A 19,091-nucleotide genomic window follows, 5' to 3' on the forward strand; every position below is an offset into this window, starting at 1 on the left:
TGAACACGCTCATCAATGTGACTCTCCGGATACCGTGCATGATATATTGCATCCCGAGGCCCTCAGCATCCCAAGAGCCCCATCTACAATCTCCTTGCGCCCGGACGCTGTGTAATTTGGCTCTGTGGTAAATGTATGCAGTGCATCACATTTGCCTCAGAAATTATGATCTGTCATTTACAGAGGGCAAGCCCCATGAATATCAAAATGTTTTATCGTGCATGATGATTTCATTGCTAGGGTGTGAATATAGATGAAAATGCTTTAAGTGTCTACCGGGCACATTAGGACTGGATTTATGCAGGTCAGGCCTTTTTAACAGCACATTTTTTTGGTTATATTTGTAGTGAAATTGCTTGTGTTGGTAATGAACCATTTGGCAGTTCAGCCGTTTGGCTTAAAGCACTTTTAGTTGTTTTGTAGTCAAGCTTCAGTAAGCTCCTATGGTAGAAGGTCACTTTCCTTCTGGGTTTTATCTGTCAATGAAAAGAGCCCGGTTCTATTTACTCCGTACACACGTACACATACACATAAACATACACATACACAGACTGACTGATGTTCAGTGGACATCATGTTCTATGATTTTTATGGTTTTTGTCATTTGGTGCCACCCAAATTGCAAAACATTATTGGATGGAATGCTGCTAAGCCAACTATGAGTGCTTATTTTTTGACAAAATAAATCTTCATTTGAAATGAGAAACAGCTTTGAGATGGCAGCCAGGTGGAAGAATATGGCACAATTGCATTCTTCCAGCTCGCGTTCACACATGAAGAGAGTCGCTTTTACATTGTCTAATTCAAGAGCCTTTGCATGAGTGGAAAATAGCTAACTCCATCTCAAGGGCCTTTACAGATGTGCTTTCATTTAAATTGCATCTATCTCGTACTATCAGCACACAGTTATCAAAGATTGAAGCGTCAGTCGAGCTTGAAGAAAACTGTAATTATCGCACACAAGTTTTCAACCGCCCAGCTCCTCATTAACATTTCCTTTGAGTAGCTCTCTGCTTGTCTCCTTTCTGTATAAGAAAATGCATTTTTGTGACACAATAGCACTCTGTTTCACTAAAACCTGTTGGTAAGATGGATTGCAGGTGAGTTTTAAATGTGTTATGATGGATGTAGTACATTTGTTTTAATGCATTCAGATATTTCCTCACCATAGCGAGTTTTGAGTAGTGCCACCCTGACTCTTACATATTCAAATATGCCAAGGTTTTTGGTCACTTTATAAAATAGATCTTTGCATTTACAGTGGCAAGAAAAATTATATGAACCCTTTGGAATTAGCTTGTTTTCGGTATTAATTGGTCATAAAATGTGATCTCATCTTCATCAAAGTCAAAAGAAAAAGTAAGTGAACCCTTGGATTTAATAACTGGTCGATCCTCCTTTGGCAGCAATAACCTCAACCAAGTGTTTCCGGTAGCTGCGGATTAGACCTGCACAACGTTTAGAAGGAATTTTGGATCGTTCTTCCTTATAGAACTGCTTCAGCTCAGTCATATTATTAGGATGTCTGGTGTGAATGGCTTTCGAGGTCAATCCACAGCATCTCTATTGGGTTAAGGTCTGGGCTCTGACTGGGACACTCCAAAAGATGGATTTTCTTTTTTAAGCCATTCTGTAGTGGATTTACCTTGATGTTTAGGGTCATTGTCCTGCTGCATCACCTAACTTCTACTGACCTTCAACTGGCACACAGCCACCCTGACATTATCCTGTAGGATATTTTTATAAACTTGGGAATACATTTTTCCCTCGATGATGGCAAGCAGTCCAGGCCCCGAAGCAGTAAAGCAGTCCCAAATCATGTTGCTCCCTCCACCGTACTTCACCATTGGGATGATGTTTTCATGTTGGTATGCGGTGCCCTTTTTACACCATACGTAGGGCTGCATGTTCTTCCCAAACAATTCAACCTTAGATTAATCAGTCCACAAATTTTTTTTCCAGTAGACTGTGGAGTGTCAAGGTGGTCTTTGGCAAACTTCATGTGTGCAGTAATGTTTTTGTTGGAAAGCAGCGGCTTCCTTCATGGTGTCCTGCCATGAACGCCATGCCTGTTTAATGTTTTCTGTATAGTAGACTTATGAACAGAGATGACAAACAGTTCCAATGATTCCTTCAAGTCTTTATCTGTCAATCTAGGGTTCTTTTTTACCTCACTGAGCATTCTGCAGTGTGCCCTTTGAGTCATCTTGGCTAAACGGCCACTTCTAGGGAGAGTACCTATAGTACTAAATTGTCTCCATTTATAGACAGTTTGTATAACTGTGGACAGATGAATATCTTAACTCTTTGAGATTTGTAACACTTTGTAACCCTTTCCACCTTTATGCAAAGCAACAATTCTTGATTGTAGGTCTTCTGAGATCTCTTTTTTGTGAGGTATAGTCCACATCAGCAGATGCTTCTTGTGAATAGCATGCTCAAAATGTTTGAGTGCTTTTTATATGTCTAAGTAGTTCTAACCCACACCTCCAATCTTGTTTCATTAATTGGATGCCAGGTTTTCCAACTCTTGACTCTAATTAGCTTCTGTTGACATCATTAGCCTAGGGGTTCGCATACTTTTTCCAATCTGTACTGTGAATATTTGAATGATGTGTTCAGTATGTATAGGAACAATACAATAATTTGTGTGTTATGAGTTAAAACTGATTGTATTTGTTCATTATTGTAAGACTTTAAAGACAACCTTAAAACAAATTTATACATAAATGCAGGTAATTCCAAAGTGTTCAAATACTTTTTCTTGCCACTGTATTTAAAATAATTGTCAACACTTCATTTGCTCACAGATCAGACATTAAAACATAACTAGATTTGTAAATTTTCTTAAGAAAGTGTGAGTCATGTTTGCCTGTGCAAAACTCAACGCCATAAGGCTATGTTTTTGTGAGTGGTTGCTAGGGTGTTGCTAAATGGTATGAAAGTCCTTGGAGAAATTTTTGTAATTTATTATTTAATGAATTTAATTTAATAACTGATGTATTTTTCTATGGTTTCACGTGGCTTTTATGATGATAGTTGCAGCGAGGATGAGCATCTTTACTGAGGAAAAAATCAGCATACACACACTGAAGCTCTGCTGACTTAACTGCTGTGCTGCTGCTAGACTGAATCACATTGAGAATCAATGAGCCTTTGACAGGCCTAAAGGCTGGACTCCAGTGTTGAGACCTCTTAGAGAGAGAATGAGACAATATCTCAAGATGACATTGAGATATTGGAGCCCGTGTATGTCCGCAGGTAGCCCAGTGACAGATAAATCGTAACCCCTTTACCGGGACGGGTGGTCTCCTTTTGGCCACATTACCTCTCCATTACATCATTGAGTGTGCTGTCAATCCTATTTCTGTCAATAGAAGTGCTGGTATTGATTTTTTTTGGCTAAACGGAGTTGAGGCCCACCCTGTGGCCATCTTTGTGCCCGTATCGATTGCTGTCAGACCGGAGCCACCAACCTCCCAAACCCGATAAACACAAAATCCAGTGGCTTTTATTCTCTTTAGCCTAAGAGAACAAACACAATCACTCACTGAGAAATCACATGGTCTTCAGACAAAAGCCTCATGTTTTACAACCCTTTGCTACATAATTAAAGGGATAGTTCACCCAAAAAGTTTATTTTCTGGCCCTCATGTTACAAACCTGTGTGATTTTCTTACTTGGAACACAGATAGTTCACTTTGGAGTGAACTTTCCATTTAACTAGTAAGCTCTGTGCTCTGTGATAACATTTCCATACCATTATCACGGCTCAACTATAGGTTTGAAAATGTACATCAAGCTGATCACCTCCTACAGGGGAAGAAAGTTGTGAAAATTGTTCCGATGATTTTGGACACACTGGGCCTCATTCATAAAACATGAGCATGGCGTTATGAACGAATGTCGGCATGAATTCAACAATTTACCTAAAGTTAAAAGTATACTTTGAATTTGCGTGTGCTGCTACTTTTCACACACTGTACGTGTGATGCAAAGTTCATCATCAAAACGATTCTTGCTGGTTTTTTTGACAGTTTACATAAAAATGGTTTTACGAATTATTTTAAGAACTTTTACGAATGGTTTTACGAATGACGTTGTGAACGAATGTCGGCATGAATTCAACAATTTATCTAAAGTCCAAAGTATACTTCGGTTTTCCAGAAAAAAAGTTTGTGCAACGCAAATTTCGTCATCAAAACAATTCTTGCTAGTTTTTGTGACAATTGACATAAAAATAGTTTCGCGAATTATTTTAAGAACTTTTATGAATGGCTTTTGTTGGGCCTCATGTATTCAGATAGAAGACAAAGGCAGGCTTAACACAGTCGTAAAAACCTAACTCAAGCCCCCACATTCCAAGTTGTAAATTATACTGATAAAAATCGCGCCAAAATCAAACAAAGGGAGTCCAAAACAGACTACAAATCCCATGAAGCCTTGCTCACTAAAGGATTGAACTCTCAACTCCTATTGGATGAGGCACACAACAGAACGCACCTCAAACCATGACATCATCAGGAGTAGAAATGCCTCTGAAATGCTTCCGGGATTTGCTTCCAGCGACTTTGTTCACCGAGTATAGACGTAGTTTATTTGCTGCTCTCAGGTGCAATCTCGTGGCACAAGGAAGTAACGTCCGACTTGAAACTGTGGCCATACAATCTCCATCTTGCTGGACAAGTTGAGATTACTCTGTGTTCAACCGAACACTCTAAAGGATCCGAAGGAGACCACCGAGCAATTCGCATCTTCATCCGTTTGCCTGCAGAAGTGAAGAGAGAAAAGATTTCTCTTCCATCTTCAATCAAGTCGACATTTCCGCCAGCCCGCCGAGAATCAACAGCCGTACCACCCACCGACAGAGCGAGGAAACGGCCTCCCGTCATCACCCGAGCCTCAAGGAACCGGGTCAGAGTTAAAGGACGGAGGAACACACATTCTACCTGTGTCCTCATGCGATTCAAGTAAGAGGTTTACGTCTGGGCAGAGATAGAATATTATAGTGTGTTATTCTTGTGTTTCAAGGTTTTTGCTTGTACAGTTTATGGACCGCCATGTCCGCTCATTATTAATACTCAGGGTATTAATTATCATGAATTTGTTTTGCTGTATTGTGGTCCAACCAAATTGGACTGTTGTGCAATTTTGCCATCGCGGGTGAGACCGGCAAACTGAGTTTATCCATTAAAGAGTCAAAGAACGCGGGACTTTTACGAGCCGTCCACCGCGTCTCTGAGCGATGAACTAAACAGCTGCTTTCTCTCCCACGATCGCGAAATCGGCTTTAGGGCTGTCACTTCTCTCTCTCTCTCTCTCTCTCTCATACTAACCACACACACACACACGCAGGCACGTGACCCCTCACAAACATTCTGGCACACATTTTGGCTCGTAGATAACTTAAATGCTAAAGCCCAGCTTTGTCCCTAAGCTATCGTACAAGCGGATACACGCGGTAACTGGTAGACGCCATCTCCGCCCCCATTCGTGGTCATATTCCCTGGCCGGAAGTCTCGCATGACATACTCTCCACGAGAGTCATGTCCGCCATTTTGTGCGCGTCCCTCCTTACACACACACACTGTCACACACACACCTTGTGTGTTATAGAATTATTTTTATTTCCATATCTAATCATATCACTGTTTAGTTTGTAGTTGTAAGTCGGAAGTTTATTGACTGCATTGTATTAATTATTAATTGATATTACTGCATAAATAAACTTTGTTTATATTACAAAGAGAAGTGTTTTGGTTTGTTTTGCCTACACCTGTGTCATGCTGACGGGATGTCAGTGCTCGGATTCAAGCCTTCATTCATTGTTTTTTCCGTAAAAAAAAAACATTTCTTCGGATGTCGATTTTCCTAAGAAAACAATCTAATATTGAGACTGTTATACTATCTGGTTATTAGTCCCTGATTCCAGGGTGGTGCCCCGTCAATGTTAATCCTTATTAATATTCTATTGATTTTTGATAATTGATAATTATCTTTGATGGTTGTTGAATTTGAAGGATCAATAAGCTAGTGTTAATTTTAATGTTTCATCGATGTTAACAATTAACTTATTGATTATCTTTGATAATTGTTGATTTAAAGGATTAAAAAAAAGCTAACATTGATTCTCATCAATGTTCTATTGATTTTAATAATTAATAATTATCTTTGATAATTATTAATTATTGCTAATAACCAAACTTGCTCCTAAACATAGCACACTACATTTACTGGAGCCCCATATGAGGTTTTAATGAGTTAGATTCAATTAATTAATTTAAATATTAATTAATAACTAAAGAAATAATCATTAATTATTTCTGATAGTAACACTGATCTAAACAACCAGTAAAGCCCAACACTTTACAAATGCTGCTGTGAACGAATGTCAGCATAAATGCAACAATTTACCTAAAGTCCAAAGTATACTTTGGTTTTCCGAAAAATAATTTGTCATCAAAAACCATTCTTTCTAGTTTTTGCTCAAATATACATAAGAATGATTTAGCTAATTATTTTAAGAACTTTTACGAATGGTTTTACGAATGGCGTTATGAACAAATGTCGGCATGAATTCAACAATTTACCTAAAGTATTATTTTTATTTCTGTGTGCTGCTACGTCTCGCGCACAGTGCTTGCGGTGCGAATTTCGCCATCAAAGAAGTTCTTGCTAGTTTTTGTGACAATTTAGATAAGAATGGTTTCGCAAATTATTTTAAGAACTTTTACGAATGGCTTTACGAATGCCGTTGTGAACGAATGTCAGCATGAATGCAACAATTTGCCTAAAGTCCAAAGTATACTTCTGTTTTCCTAAAAAACAATTGTCATCAAAAACCATTCTTTTTAGTTTTTGTTAAAATAGAATGAATAAGAATGATTTGGCCAATTATGTTGGAATGGTTTAACGAATGTCAGCATGAATGCAACAATTTACGTAAATGCCAAGGTATGCTTTGGTTTTCTGGAAACAGTGCGAAATTTCTTTCTAGTTTTTGTGACAGTTTACATAAGAATGGTTTCATAAATGATTTTAAGAACTTTTACAAATGGTGTTACGAACAAATATCAGCATTAATGCAGCAGTTAACTTAAAGGCCAAAGTAGTGCTTCTGCGTAGTGCTACATTTCTGTCCACATGACATCAAAACCGTTCTTGCTAGTTTTTGTGGCAATTCATGGAAGAATGTTTAAAAAAATAATTAAAACATTTATGAACGGTTTTACGAATGGTGTTATGAACGAATGTCAGCATGAATGCAACAATTTACCTAAAGGCCAAAGAATACTTTGGCTTTCCGCGTGCCGCTACATTTTGCACTCATATGTGACGTAAATTTCGGCATCAGCAAAGTGCGCGCGGACTGTCCACGTGCAGCCTAGTTTTTATAGACACACGGACAGTTTGTGTCCGTGCATATGCTAGCCTGCCGCCTGCTGTTGACTGTATTAAAGAACGCAAAAACGCATGTGACACTCATAGTGCGCATGTGTCGAATGCATCCACATGGGTCCGCGGTCACAAGAGGACACTTTGAAAGGCTTAGTGCTCGAACATGCACGCAGAGAAATTATGTATAGCCTAGCCTTAAGAATGGTTTTGCGAAGAAATTACATAGAAATTTGTTTAATGAATTCCCAAAGTGTGGATTTGAAAAACAGGCGACACTTGCAAGAGTTTGTTTTGGGCTTCAGTGCTTTTGTAAAAATTTGCCATTTCATATTCAACAACAACGTTGATCCATCACGACAGCATAGTGCCATTGTGCTGTACATCTATATTAGCCCCAGTAAAATGCACAATAGCGTGTCCTGAAGCTCATTAGGCACACAAGCTTTGCAAGCAAAGTCTTCTGACAACTCTGACAAACAGCTTTAGCCTACTTGCAGTTTGCCGTGGTATGTGGGCTGCCCTCGAGCGGGCGGCCCTTTGGCTTTCAGTGAATTATTCATTTCAGAAGGAGCGTCTGTTGGTGCGATGATCTTGATCAGTACTGATGGCTATATCAGTCACGCTTGCGAGACACTGGAGCGTTGTCGTCTTCACCAGGCTTCCTCATATCACAATGATGTGAACGGTAATAGTGACATATCGTCTTCTGTCTCTGCCTCTGCTGTGTAAGGTGGAATGTGAAATTGCTTTGTGGAGCTGCAGAAATGGAGAACAACGTTTAATAAATATTTGTTTTGTATGACTCGGGTCACAAAGAACGTGAGGTTGAAACCATGTGTAGTAACCTTTGTCACACTCATCATATTTCATACGAGGTCCTTTTTGGCATCTATTTGTACTGTTCTGCTTCTGTGTTGATACATATTTTGGTTTTTATTAGAATGCCTAAATAAAATGTTGTGTCCTCTACGTTTCAAAGAAAATTCATTCACTTCTTATAAGAGAAGTGTGTGATTTCTGCAACAGCAAAGAAATCGCAAAATAGCTAAATGTTTGGCTATTTGGTTGCTGGGGTGTTCTGAGTGGTTGCTGACTGGCTTAAGTCAAAAGAGTGATATTTTGGTCTGTAGATGGCTGGGGTCCCTCCTTCATTGTAAGTCTATGGGATTTTTTTATTGACCACTAGGTGAAATACAGTAAATCTGTGAACAGTCTTCAAACTGATAACATCCTGCTGGAAGATCAGAGAGCGTCTCGCTTTAAAACTCTCTTCAGAACCCAACATTTTTTAAAGTCATTGAATTTTTCATGAATTTCCCATTACAAAGGGCAGAAATGATCATTAATTATTGAGTTATTCTATCCCAGTGGAGGCGGTTCACATGTATTGTAGCTCTGTAAACACACTAGATTTGCTCACACTTACGGTTAGTGATTTGAACAAACCTCTGACACTAAGAATTCAACTTCAGTGTGTTACTCGTCCAGCACTGTTTACAGACATTCAATGATACCTCAATTAATGTGTGCTATTACTTTAAGAAGAGATTTGAAAGTTTCACTCTGACTTTGCCACAGCGAACTAAGTATGTTTTAATGAATTAATGGTGATTAAATTATATTTACTTTAGTACTTTCTGACAGTAAGTGCTGCAGAGCTTCTTAAACATCTGAACCACTCCTGATGAAATAACGACGACATATAAAGCGTTTAGCAAACGGTAGTTGCTGTGGTAACCGCAATGGTGCTGGCGACCTTGGGACACAAGAGAGTCGACTCTATCAGATGTGTGCTGGATTTGTTTTGTGTAACTTCACAATGAACGCTCCTGCTATGAGGTTGTTTGTCCATTGTGTGCTAACGACTGCTCATTAGTTTTAAAAAGAACAGCTCCTGGTGACGACCTTTCTAAACTCATGGTCCTTTTAAAAATATTAACAATAGCCAGAAGACTTAATGAGTCAGGTATCGACTGTATGCGCTCGTCTGGAGTATTTTTTCCAGTTATTTAGAGGTTCGAGAAAATACGTATAGTGTCTTCCTATATGGTTGCTAGGGTGTTGTGGGTGGGTGAAAAAACTAGGGTTAGGTGTTATGTGGTCGCTCAGATGTTCAGAATGGATTATAGTGTTTTCCTGTATGTTGCTAGGGTGTTGTGGGTGGGTGAAAAGAATAGGGTTAGGTTAAATGTTATGTGGTTGCTCGGGTGTTCAGAATGGATTATAGTGTGTTCCTATATGGTTGCTAGGGTGTTGTGGGTGGTTGAAAAGACTAGGGTTAGGTTAGGTGTTCTGTGGTTACTCAGGTGTTCAGAATGGATTATAGTGTGTTCCTGTTTGTTGCTAGGGTGTTGTGGGTGGGTGAAAAGAATAGGGTTAGGTTAAATGTTATGTTTAACCTAACATTAGTGTAACCTAACATTAGTGTGTTCTTATATGGTTGCTAGGGTGTTGTGGGTGGTTGAAAAGCCTAGTGTTAGGGTTAGGTTAGGTGTTATGTGGTTGCTCAAGTGTTCAGAATGGATTTTAGCATGTTGCTATATAGTTGCTAAGTGGTTGATTTAATTGTCTAAGCAAGTTATTACATTTTTTGTTTTTCCTTTAGAATAATATACTTTGATGAATCGCACACAATAAGACCAGGAATGTGTATTGAGAAAGTGAATAGATTCAATTTCGATTTCATATAGAATAGAAATGGATTTGAGAGGATGTTAGAAAGACTGAAAGACTGAAAGACAGCTGTCTGTCTGTATTCCATAGACATGTTGAGTGTCTTTCAGCAAGATGTAATTCCCTGGAGAGCTGCTGGCATTTTCTTATCACTTCACGAGTTCTCTAAAGATCGCCCCGTTTAATTTCCTTCATGCTGAAGTTTCTCATTTGTTCATGATGGTAATCGAGTTCTCCTACAGTCGAGTCACTGCGAGGAGCATCTGCGTTTCTTTATATCCTGCTGTGTGTAATCTGATTACACATCCATTAGTTCAGTTTCAATTAAACTGATGAGACGAGTCCACCTGCATGTTAAGTTACAGATCATTGATAATTAATCAAATCATTTCCTTTAAATCCTGCCTTCAAAACCTTGATTCCAATTAGAGGAAGTATTGCCCATGTCAGCTGGAGTTTTATGTGTCATTTATGAGTGATTTTTGTTTTTATTCCTGGTTTTTAGAAAAACTGTGATTAAAGCTGCAGTGTGTAAGCTCTTTGCCACTGTAGTGGCACCAAACAGTATTGCAAACATAACTAAATTTTAATATTTTCTAAAGAATGTCGCTGCCACAATGCTGAGTAGTTGCTGTGTTGTTTAGAATGGTTGCTATGGTGTTGCTATGCAGTTGTTTAGGTATTGCGGGTGGTTTTAAGCAAGTTGCGGTACAATTGATATAGTGTTCAGGTTGGTTGCTAGGGTGTTGCTATGCAGTTGCTTAGGCGTTGCAAATAGTTTTAAGAAGGTTGCTGTGCAGTTGCTATCATGGTGTACAGGGTGGTTGCTAGGGTGTTGCTATGCAGCTGCTTAGATGTTCAAGTAGTTTTTAAGCAAGTTGCTGTAAAGTTGCTATCATGGTGTTTAGGGTGGTTGCTAGGGTGTTGCTTTGCAGCTGCTAAGGTGTTGCAGGTAATTTTTAGGAAGTTGCTGTGCAGTTTCTGGAATGTTCTGGGTGTTGCTAGGATGTTGCAATGCAGTTGCTTAGGTGTTCTGAGTGGTTTTAAGCAAGTTGCTGTGCAGTTACTATGGTGTTCAGGGTGGTTGCTAGAGTGTTGCTATTCAGTTGCTAAAGTGTTCTGAGAACTTTTAAACCAGTTGCTTTGCAGTTGCTATGGCATTCTGGGTGGTTGCTTGGGTGTTACTATGCAGCTGCTAAAGTGTTGTGAGTGGTTTGAAGCAAGTTGCTGTGCAGTTGCTATGGTGTTCAGGGTGGTTGCTAGAGTGTTGCTGTGCAGTTGCTTATGTGTTGCAAGTAGTTTTAAGCAGGTTGCTGTGCAGTTGCTATCATGGTGTACAGGGTGGTTGCTAGGGTGTTGCTATGCAGCTGCTTAGATGTTCAAGTAGTTTTTAAGCAAGTTGCTGTAAAGTTGCTATCATGGTGTTTAGGGTGGTTGCTAGGGTGTTGCTTTGCAGCTGCTAAGGTGTTGCAGGTAATTTTCAGGAAGTTGCTGTGCAGTTTCTGGAATGTTCTGGGTGTTGCTAGGATGTTGCAATGCAGTTGCTTAGGTGTTCTGAGTGGTTTTAAGCAAGTTGCTGTGCAGTTGCTATGGTGTTCAGGGTGGTTGCTAGAGTGTTGCTGTGCAGTTGCTTATGTGTTGCAAGTAGTTTTAAGCAGGTTGCTGTGCAGTTGCTATCATGGTGTTCAGGGTGGTTACTAGGGTGTTGCTATGCAGTTGCTTAGGTGTTGCAGGTAGTTTTCAGTAGGTTGCTGTCCAGTTGCTATCTTGGTGTGCAGGGTGGTTGCTAGGGGTTGCTGTGCAGTTGCTTATTTGTTCTGTGTGGTTTTCAGTAGGTGGCTGTGCAGTTGCTATCATGGTATTCAGGGTGGTTGCTAGGGGGTTTCTGTGCAGTTTTTTAGTTGTTGCAAGTAGTTTTAAGCAGGTTGCTGTGCAGTTGTTTTGGCATTCTGGGTTAGTTGCTAGGGTGTTGCTCTGCAGTTGCTCAGGTGTTGCAAGTAGTTTTAAACAGTTTGCTGTGCAGTTCCTATCATGGTGTTCAGGGTGGTTGCTAGGGGGTTGCTATGCAGTTTTTAGGTGTTGCAAGTAGTTTTAAGCAGGTTGCTTTGCAGTTGCAGTTGCTTTAGCGTTCTGTGTGGTTGCTAGGGTGTTGCTATGCAGTTACTTAGGTGTTGCAAGTAGTTTTAAGCAGGTCGCTATGCAGTTGCTATTATGGTGTGTCGGGGGACAGCTAGACTGTTGCTATGCAGTTGCTTAGGTGTTGAAAGTAGTTTTAAGCAAGTTGCTGTACAGTTGCTATCATGGTGTTCAGTGCAGTTGCTAGGGTGTTGCTATGCAGCTGCTAAAGTGTTCTGAGAACTTTTAAACCAGTTGCTTTGCAATTGCTATGGCATTCTGGGTGGTTGCTTGGGTGTTACTATGCAGCTGCTAAAGTGTTGTGAGTGGTTTTAAGCAAATTGCTGTGTAGTTGCTATCATGGTGTTCAGTGCAGTTGCTAGGGTGTTGCTGTGCAGTTTCTATTGTGTTCTGAGTGGTTGCTAGGGTGTTGCTATGCAGTTGCTAAGATTTTGCAAGTAATTCTGAGCAAGTTGCTGTGCAGTTGCTATAATTCCGTTCTAGGTGGTTGCTCGGTTGTTCAAGGCGGTTGCATACTATTGCAAGTCAAAAGAGACCACCCTCAAGTCTCTATGATATTCTGGTCTCCAGCAGCAGTTCTCTTTAGAGTTTGTTTTGTCATGTGAAGCAGATTTCATTCCGCAACATTTTCATTTTCACAACAACGTAAACTGGATTCTGGCCCAATCCCTCCCTGTTATCCAGCCGTGTGTTCACTCTAACAGAGGAATGTGCTTATCCATGCTGCTGTGAACTGTACTGTGGAGGTCTGCATCCTGGGAATCATAAGCTGCTTTACAGAAGTGTCACTGTAACTGGCTAATTAAACCCAGTTAGATTTGTGGGGGGGGGGGTTAAACTAATGTTGTCTAAAGTAGCCAGTGTATTAATGATCGTGCAACTATTTTTTATATTGTGAGAGGTTTAATTCGTTTTCATTCAAGTTAAAAGGCAGCATACACAGAACATAATGCTAATTCGATCTGTTTATTTCCTTAGATTTTCACCCGCTATGGAAAATGCTACACTTTCAACTCTGGTCAGGACGGACGGCCACTGCTGATCACGATGAAGGGAGGAATGGGCAACGGCCTGGAATTAATGCTAGATATCCAGCAGGACGAGTACCTGCCTGTGTGGGGAGAGACCGGTAAGCAGCATTTCTGCCTATTTTCATCTCTCCTATAAGGAATTGTTGGAGAAACATCTGAGACAAATTTGATTCTCAAATTGCATTTAGTTGGCTCCTGAGCAACCTCTGAGCAATACTGTTCTCCTCTGGACACACACGGAGGCATGCTGGGAACTCGTTTACTCTGAGAAGATGGAATTGAAGCGTTGAATTGCGAGCTCAGATCTTCCCCCATTATACCACAAGAACTCTAGTTGATCACTCCTGTAGCGACAATGCCCTGGAGAAATCAGTGCTGAAATGATTCCTGCTCAATCTATTGAGATTCCAGCCTTTCTTCTGTGTGGATTTTCATTAAATCTGCATGATTCAAGCACAGCTCCGGCTTTATCTGATTATGTGGGTTTGTTAAGGATTAATGTGTGTTTGCTTAACTGGTGCTCAGTCTTTAATATTAATCAACAGGTTAAACTGTATTGACTGTGAGTGAACTATTACATTAGCATTCGTTAATGTTGTAAAGCCCACTGTAAGGCAAAGAATCGATGCAAATCTATGCAAATACTGCAAGCTAGCTTAGGCGCATAAAGTACACTGATATACATTATCTCTGTTGTAAAACCTTGTAAGATGCCTTGCTGTCTACTCCTTACATAGGCAAAGAATACATTTATCATCCATCTGCACTGTTTTCCAGTTGTTTTTCTATCTAAATATGTCTAAAAACAGACTAACATGTCTAAAAAACATGGCGCTCCTGTGCAAGATGCTAAAAAATCTACAAGATGCGGCGCAACCATCTAGCAAGTTTATAAAGAAAAACAGTGCGGATGGACACCAGACAACAACAAATACACACACATATATTGCAGGCAGAAGTCTGATAGCCAATTACAGGTCACGCAATATGTCATGGAAGGTGTTTGCGTCTGGGGAGGTTTACCTCTGTCCACTGTCATTGAAATTGCCCGTGTCACAACCCGACATTTAAAGAGATTGTTTTTATAATGCTATGATTTCCTGAATAGTTCTGCTCTCACTTTTTTAATTACTCCTTCAGGCTCGTCAAACCTCAAATATCTAATCACACCTTCAAAGCAGCTCCCTGTTTGCGCAGTGGAGTTGAAATTAATTCAATAGCAAACTGGGTTGCATCGTAATTACAAAAGCAGCTGTCCAGTACCACAAGGCTTAAGGCCAAAGTACACTGTCAAAAATAACTTTCTTACTTATGTTGGTCTTAAATTTCAGTAGAAATACCTAAACATCCTTAAAACAAGAAGCAAATACTTCAGAAGCAAAATGGCATAAGATATTACATCTTGTTTTCAGAGAAATTTAACGAAATTTGGTGCGGTTTATACTTACAACAAGAAACAACTATTTGTCAATGGGGTAAGAAAAATAATCTTGTTTTCCCTTTGAATCGAGTTTTTTTCTTACCCCATTGATAATAAGCATAAACGTTGATTTCTCTGAAACGAGACCAAATACCTTGCGTTATTTTGCTTGTCAAGGTCATTTGTATTGTTTTAAGAATTTTTAGCTATTTTTACAGGTAAACAAGACAAAAATACTCAGTAGTTTTTTTCAGTGTATTCTTCGTTTTTTTGTGCACAGTTTGCATAATGCAGATTTCGTCAACAGCATAGTGTGTGCGGTCTGTTATCGTCTTCACATGTCGTTGACACATGTGTTGACTGTACTAAACGAGTATCACACAGCAGTAGTAGTGCACATGCATCAAACACGTCCATATGGGTCACCGTCAAAAGAGTATACTTTGAAAGGCTAGGGCGCTAAATGGAATGGCACACGTAAAGGCGAAATACGTAAATAAAAACTTTCTGTTGCATTGTCATCGTTGGCTGCATAGAAAATAATATGTATACATTTACAGTACATCGCAACTTTGTCGAAATCGCGAACTAATCGCTTGTTTGTTTGGTGGGTTTTTTTTTTTCTGAATAAGTTTAAGCGATTAGTGAGTCATGTCAGTTTCTCACTGAATTGGCTCACTGAACCACAGGTTATCATATCCTACTAGAAATGAGTCGGAAACCGTTACTGCGTTCTTTTTGAAAGCAATGTTTAGCAGCTTTTAAAGCAATGTTAATGAAGTTTAATGAAACTTACTGGGCTAGTTCACCCAAAAATGAACATTTTCTAATCATTTACTCACATTCATGGTGTTTCAAACCCGTTTGACTTTCACAAGGAGATTTTAGGCAGAATGTTAGCCTCAGTCACCATTACCTTTCATTGCATCTTCTCAGTTGATCTTCTAATGTACCATCCATAAAGCCGAGCATTTGTGATCTTATCTAATTCCCATATTATTCTGCTTGTGTTTGTTTAATTATCATTACGATAAAGCAGGTGGTAGAACTCTCTAACTCCTCCAATCCTTCACAGAAGATGTGAACTGGAAACTGCATTTGTATCAGTAGTAATTAGTAGCCTCTGTTCCAGTGTCAAATGTTGACTTTCTGTAACCGCTTGGTTGACCAAATGAAAACAGCAGGTTTTGGATGAAAGACAACGTTTGGCAGCATCTCAACACATGCTGTGATTTCAACTATTTAAATGGTGTCGGACTGGTGTCTAACACAACCTATAATCTGCACTAACACCCTCAGAAGTGTTTATTCAGCTGTCCAGAGAGATGCATTTTAAAACAGAATTATTCCTGTTTAGAGTCTGGAGGTGACGCATGGTTGAATGTCAAAATATTAGATACTTTTTTTTTTATGGAATTTGAAATTGCTTGAGACTGTAATCCAAACAGAGCAATTGCTCTTGTTAGTACAATTTAGTTTTGTTTTGATGTTTGATTTCATGGCCATGGCTGTGTTATATTGAAAGTTCAAATTCAATATCATCTTTTCTTTTTCCGAAACACCTGTTGCCATCTCGGTCTAAATGTCTTGTTTTCTCTACTGCAGATGAGACATCTTTCGAGGCGGGAATCAAAGTTCAGATCCACACGCAGGACGAGCCGCCATTCATCGATCAACTGGGGTTTGGAGTGGCTCCAGGCTTCCAAACGTTTGTGTCCTGTCAGGAACAGCGGGTACTGAAGACTTTTGTTTTATATTGATCACTGTGCTGAACTCATCTCAAACCATGCAACACTTATAAAAGATTCTGTCTGGTGTTTTAGTGCTGCGGTTTGGCTTAACTGGATAGTTTACACAGAACGTATCCGTGAATGGTTTTTATCAACATCAAGATTTTAGGTTAAATATTATTTAGTGCTGTCAGAAGAGTAAAATATGTAAGCGAGATTAATTGCATGATTTTTTTGCAGTTAATCGCGATTAATCGCTAATTGTATGCAGTTAATCGCGATTAATTGCTAATTGTATGCAGTTAATCATGATTAATTGCTAATTGTATGCAGTTAATCGCATTTAATCGCAAACTGTATGCAGTTTATCGCGATTAATTGCTAATTGTATGCAGCTAATCGCGATTAATCGCAAATTGTATGCAGTTTATCGCGATTAATCGCAAATTGTATGCAGTTAATCACGATTAATTGCTAATTGTATGTAGTTAATCGCGATTAATCGCTAACTGTATGTAGTTAATCGTGATTAATTGCTAATTGTATGCAGTTTATCGCGATTAATCGCTAACTGTATGCAGTTAATCGCGATTATTCGCTAATTGTATGCAGTTAATCGTGATTAATCGCTAATTGTATGCAGTTAATCATTATTAATTGCAGATTTTGAAAGTGCTGAAATTTGACTCTGAATGCATTTTCACAGGAAAAGAACATTGGGTTTTGGATGGTTAGAAAAGAAATTAAAACAATATATAACAATAATGCTTTATTAGCATAGTTTATGTTAATGAACAGTTTAAATTAATCACACGTGTTAGCGCGTTAATTTCGACAGCTCTAATATTATTACATGTTGTCATATAAGGAAAAATAGTAACACTTACTAGTAAGTGACATTACTTTAAAAATACTAGTTCATGTTAGTTCATAATACATAAACTTATGTTAACGTGCAACTTTTAATGTTAACAATGTATTAGTATATGTAGAATGTATATGTAGAACATTAACTAGGATTAATGAAATATTGTAAAACTATTGTTCATTGTTAGCTCTAATGTAACAACCTTATTTTAAAGTTTTACCTTGGAAAATGTACCTTGGGTCACAATTTCTTTCATGTTTTCCACCATTTTTAAAAGTACAAATGAGAAGCTGCATACATATCAATGTAAAATGGTTTAATGGAGTATTGCATGTCACATGGCAGGGCACATAGCCATTTCCCAGCTACTTCTTGGCTTTTCAAAATAACACAAATCCATTTCAGAAAGTTCTGCAGCTAAGAAAGAAAAATTCCCCAAATAAAAACATGATTTGTTTTTCAGATGAGAGTGAACAATCGAGATTGAGCTGTTGGTCTGGAAAAATGTTGTTTATTTTTTGTATCCTCAAAATCCATATGTAATTTTCATGATGGCCACATCATAAAATAAAATAAAAAAAACTAATTTAGTTTCTTCTACAAAAACTAACATAGAGTCCTACAGATACATCACAGAGACTCAATGTCAGTGGCTTTTGCAATTAGCATCTCTGTCTCTCTATTAAATGTTTTTTTTTTTTTTATCTCAGCTTAATCTATCTCTCTATCTTTAATATAGTTGACGTATCTTCCTCCGCCATGGGGCGATTGTAAGTCGACACCCATGGACTCTGATTTCTTCAGCACGTACAGTATCACGGCCTGCCGCATCGACTGCGAGACACGTTATCTGGTGGAAAACTGCAACTGTCGCATGGTGCACATGCCCGGTAACACAAACACACTTTTGCAGGAATTTCACAAGAGATTCATTCATGGTTTATTTTTCATAGCCTCTTTTTTCAAAATTAAAAAGCTGCTTTTTTTATCTGAGTTGACTTCAAACCTTTGTTGTGTCTCATAAAGCCATTAAACACATCAAGCTTTAATTCTAGATGCTAGTTTTTGGCTTAATCACTAAGAGGATTTCACCTAAGCAAGAAGAAAACCATCATATCACCATGCAGCTCTGTGAGAAGTCAGCACCCCTCTGACCTCTGTATATCCATTTGAAATACTGCCGCTGTGATCATCTAAAGAACTTTGTCATTAGCCAGATCTGAGATGTGGCGCAGTTGTTTGCTGCAGTTAAATTACTCACTTGGCAGTGTACATGGGGTGTAAGATACAGCAAACAATTGTATTGATTAAAGGAGCTTAGTTCGTTAGTAGCTTCATAGAGAACTTTGTTAATAATAATGCGAGCTTCGTTCGTAGACAACTTTGTTCATTTTAATGGGAGCTTCATTCGTAGTCAGCTGTTAACTTTAACGGGAGCTTCGTTCGTAGCTTTGTAGGCAGCTGTTGATTTGAACTATTGATTCATTTGTAGCTCAGTTGACAACTTTGATTATAATGGGAACTTCGTTCACAACTTCGTAGACTACTTTGTTAATTATAACAGGAGAATAGTTTGTAGATCCATAGACAACTGTTGATTATAATGGGAGCTTTGATCGTAGACGACTTTTTCTATTTTATTGGGAGCTTTGTTTGTAGCTTTGTAAACAACTTTGTTGATTTTTAAAGGGATCTTCGATCATAGCTTCTTGGACAACTGTTGATTTTAAAGGGAGCTTCGTTCATGATTCGTTGACAACTTTGATTATAACGTGAGCTTCGTTCGTAGTTTCGTAAACAGATTTGTTGATTATAAAGGGATCTTCGTTCCAAAT

General features: G+C 38.8%; 1 protein-coding gene across 6 annotated transcripts in view; it reads left to right on the forward strand.

Annotated features, from left to right (window-relative positions):
• LOC127438488 (acid-sensing ion channel 1B) overlaps positions 1-19,091 on the forward strand; it is a 191,705-nt gene that overhangs the window by 151,855 nt on the left and 20,759 nt on the right. For all 6 annotated transcript variants that reach the window (XM_051694115.1, XM_051694117.1, XM_051694113.1 and 3 more), the window contains 3 exons: positions 13,186-13,336; positions 16,264-16,391; positions 17,996-18,146. In XM_051694115.1, the coding sequence (XP_051550075.1) occupies positions 13,186-13,336; positions 16,264-16,391; positions 17,996-18,146 (430 nt within the window). The remainder of the gene's footprint in view (positions 1-13,185; positions 13,337-16,263; positions 16,392-17,995; positions 18,147-19,091) is intronic.

This window comes from Myxocyprinus asiaticus, chromosome 49 (genome assembly GCF_019703515.2).
Source record: "Myxocyprinus asiaticus isolate MX2 ecotype Aquarium Trade chromosome 49, UBuf_Myxa_2, whole genome shotgun sequence".
In the NCBI taxonomy this organism is placed as follows: Eukaryota; Metazoa; Chordata; class Actinopteri; order Cypriniformes; family Catostomidae; genus Myxocyprinus; species Myxocyprinus asiaticus.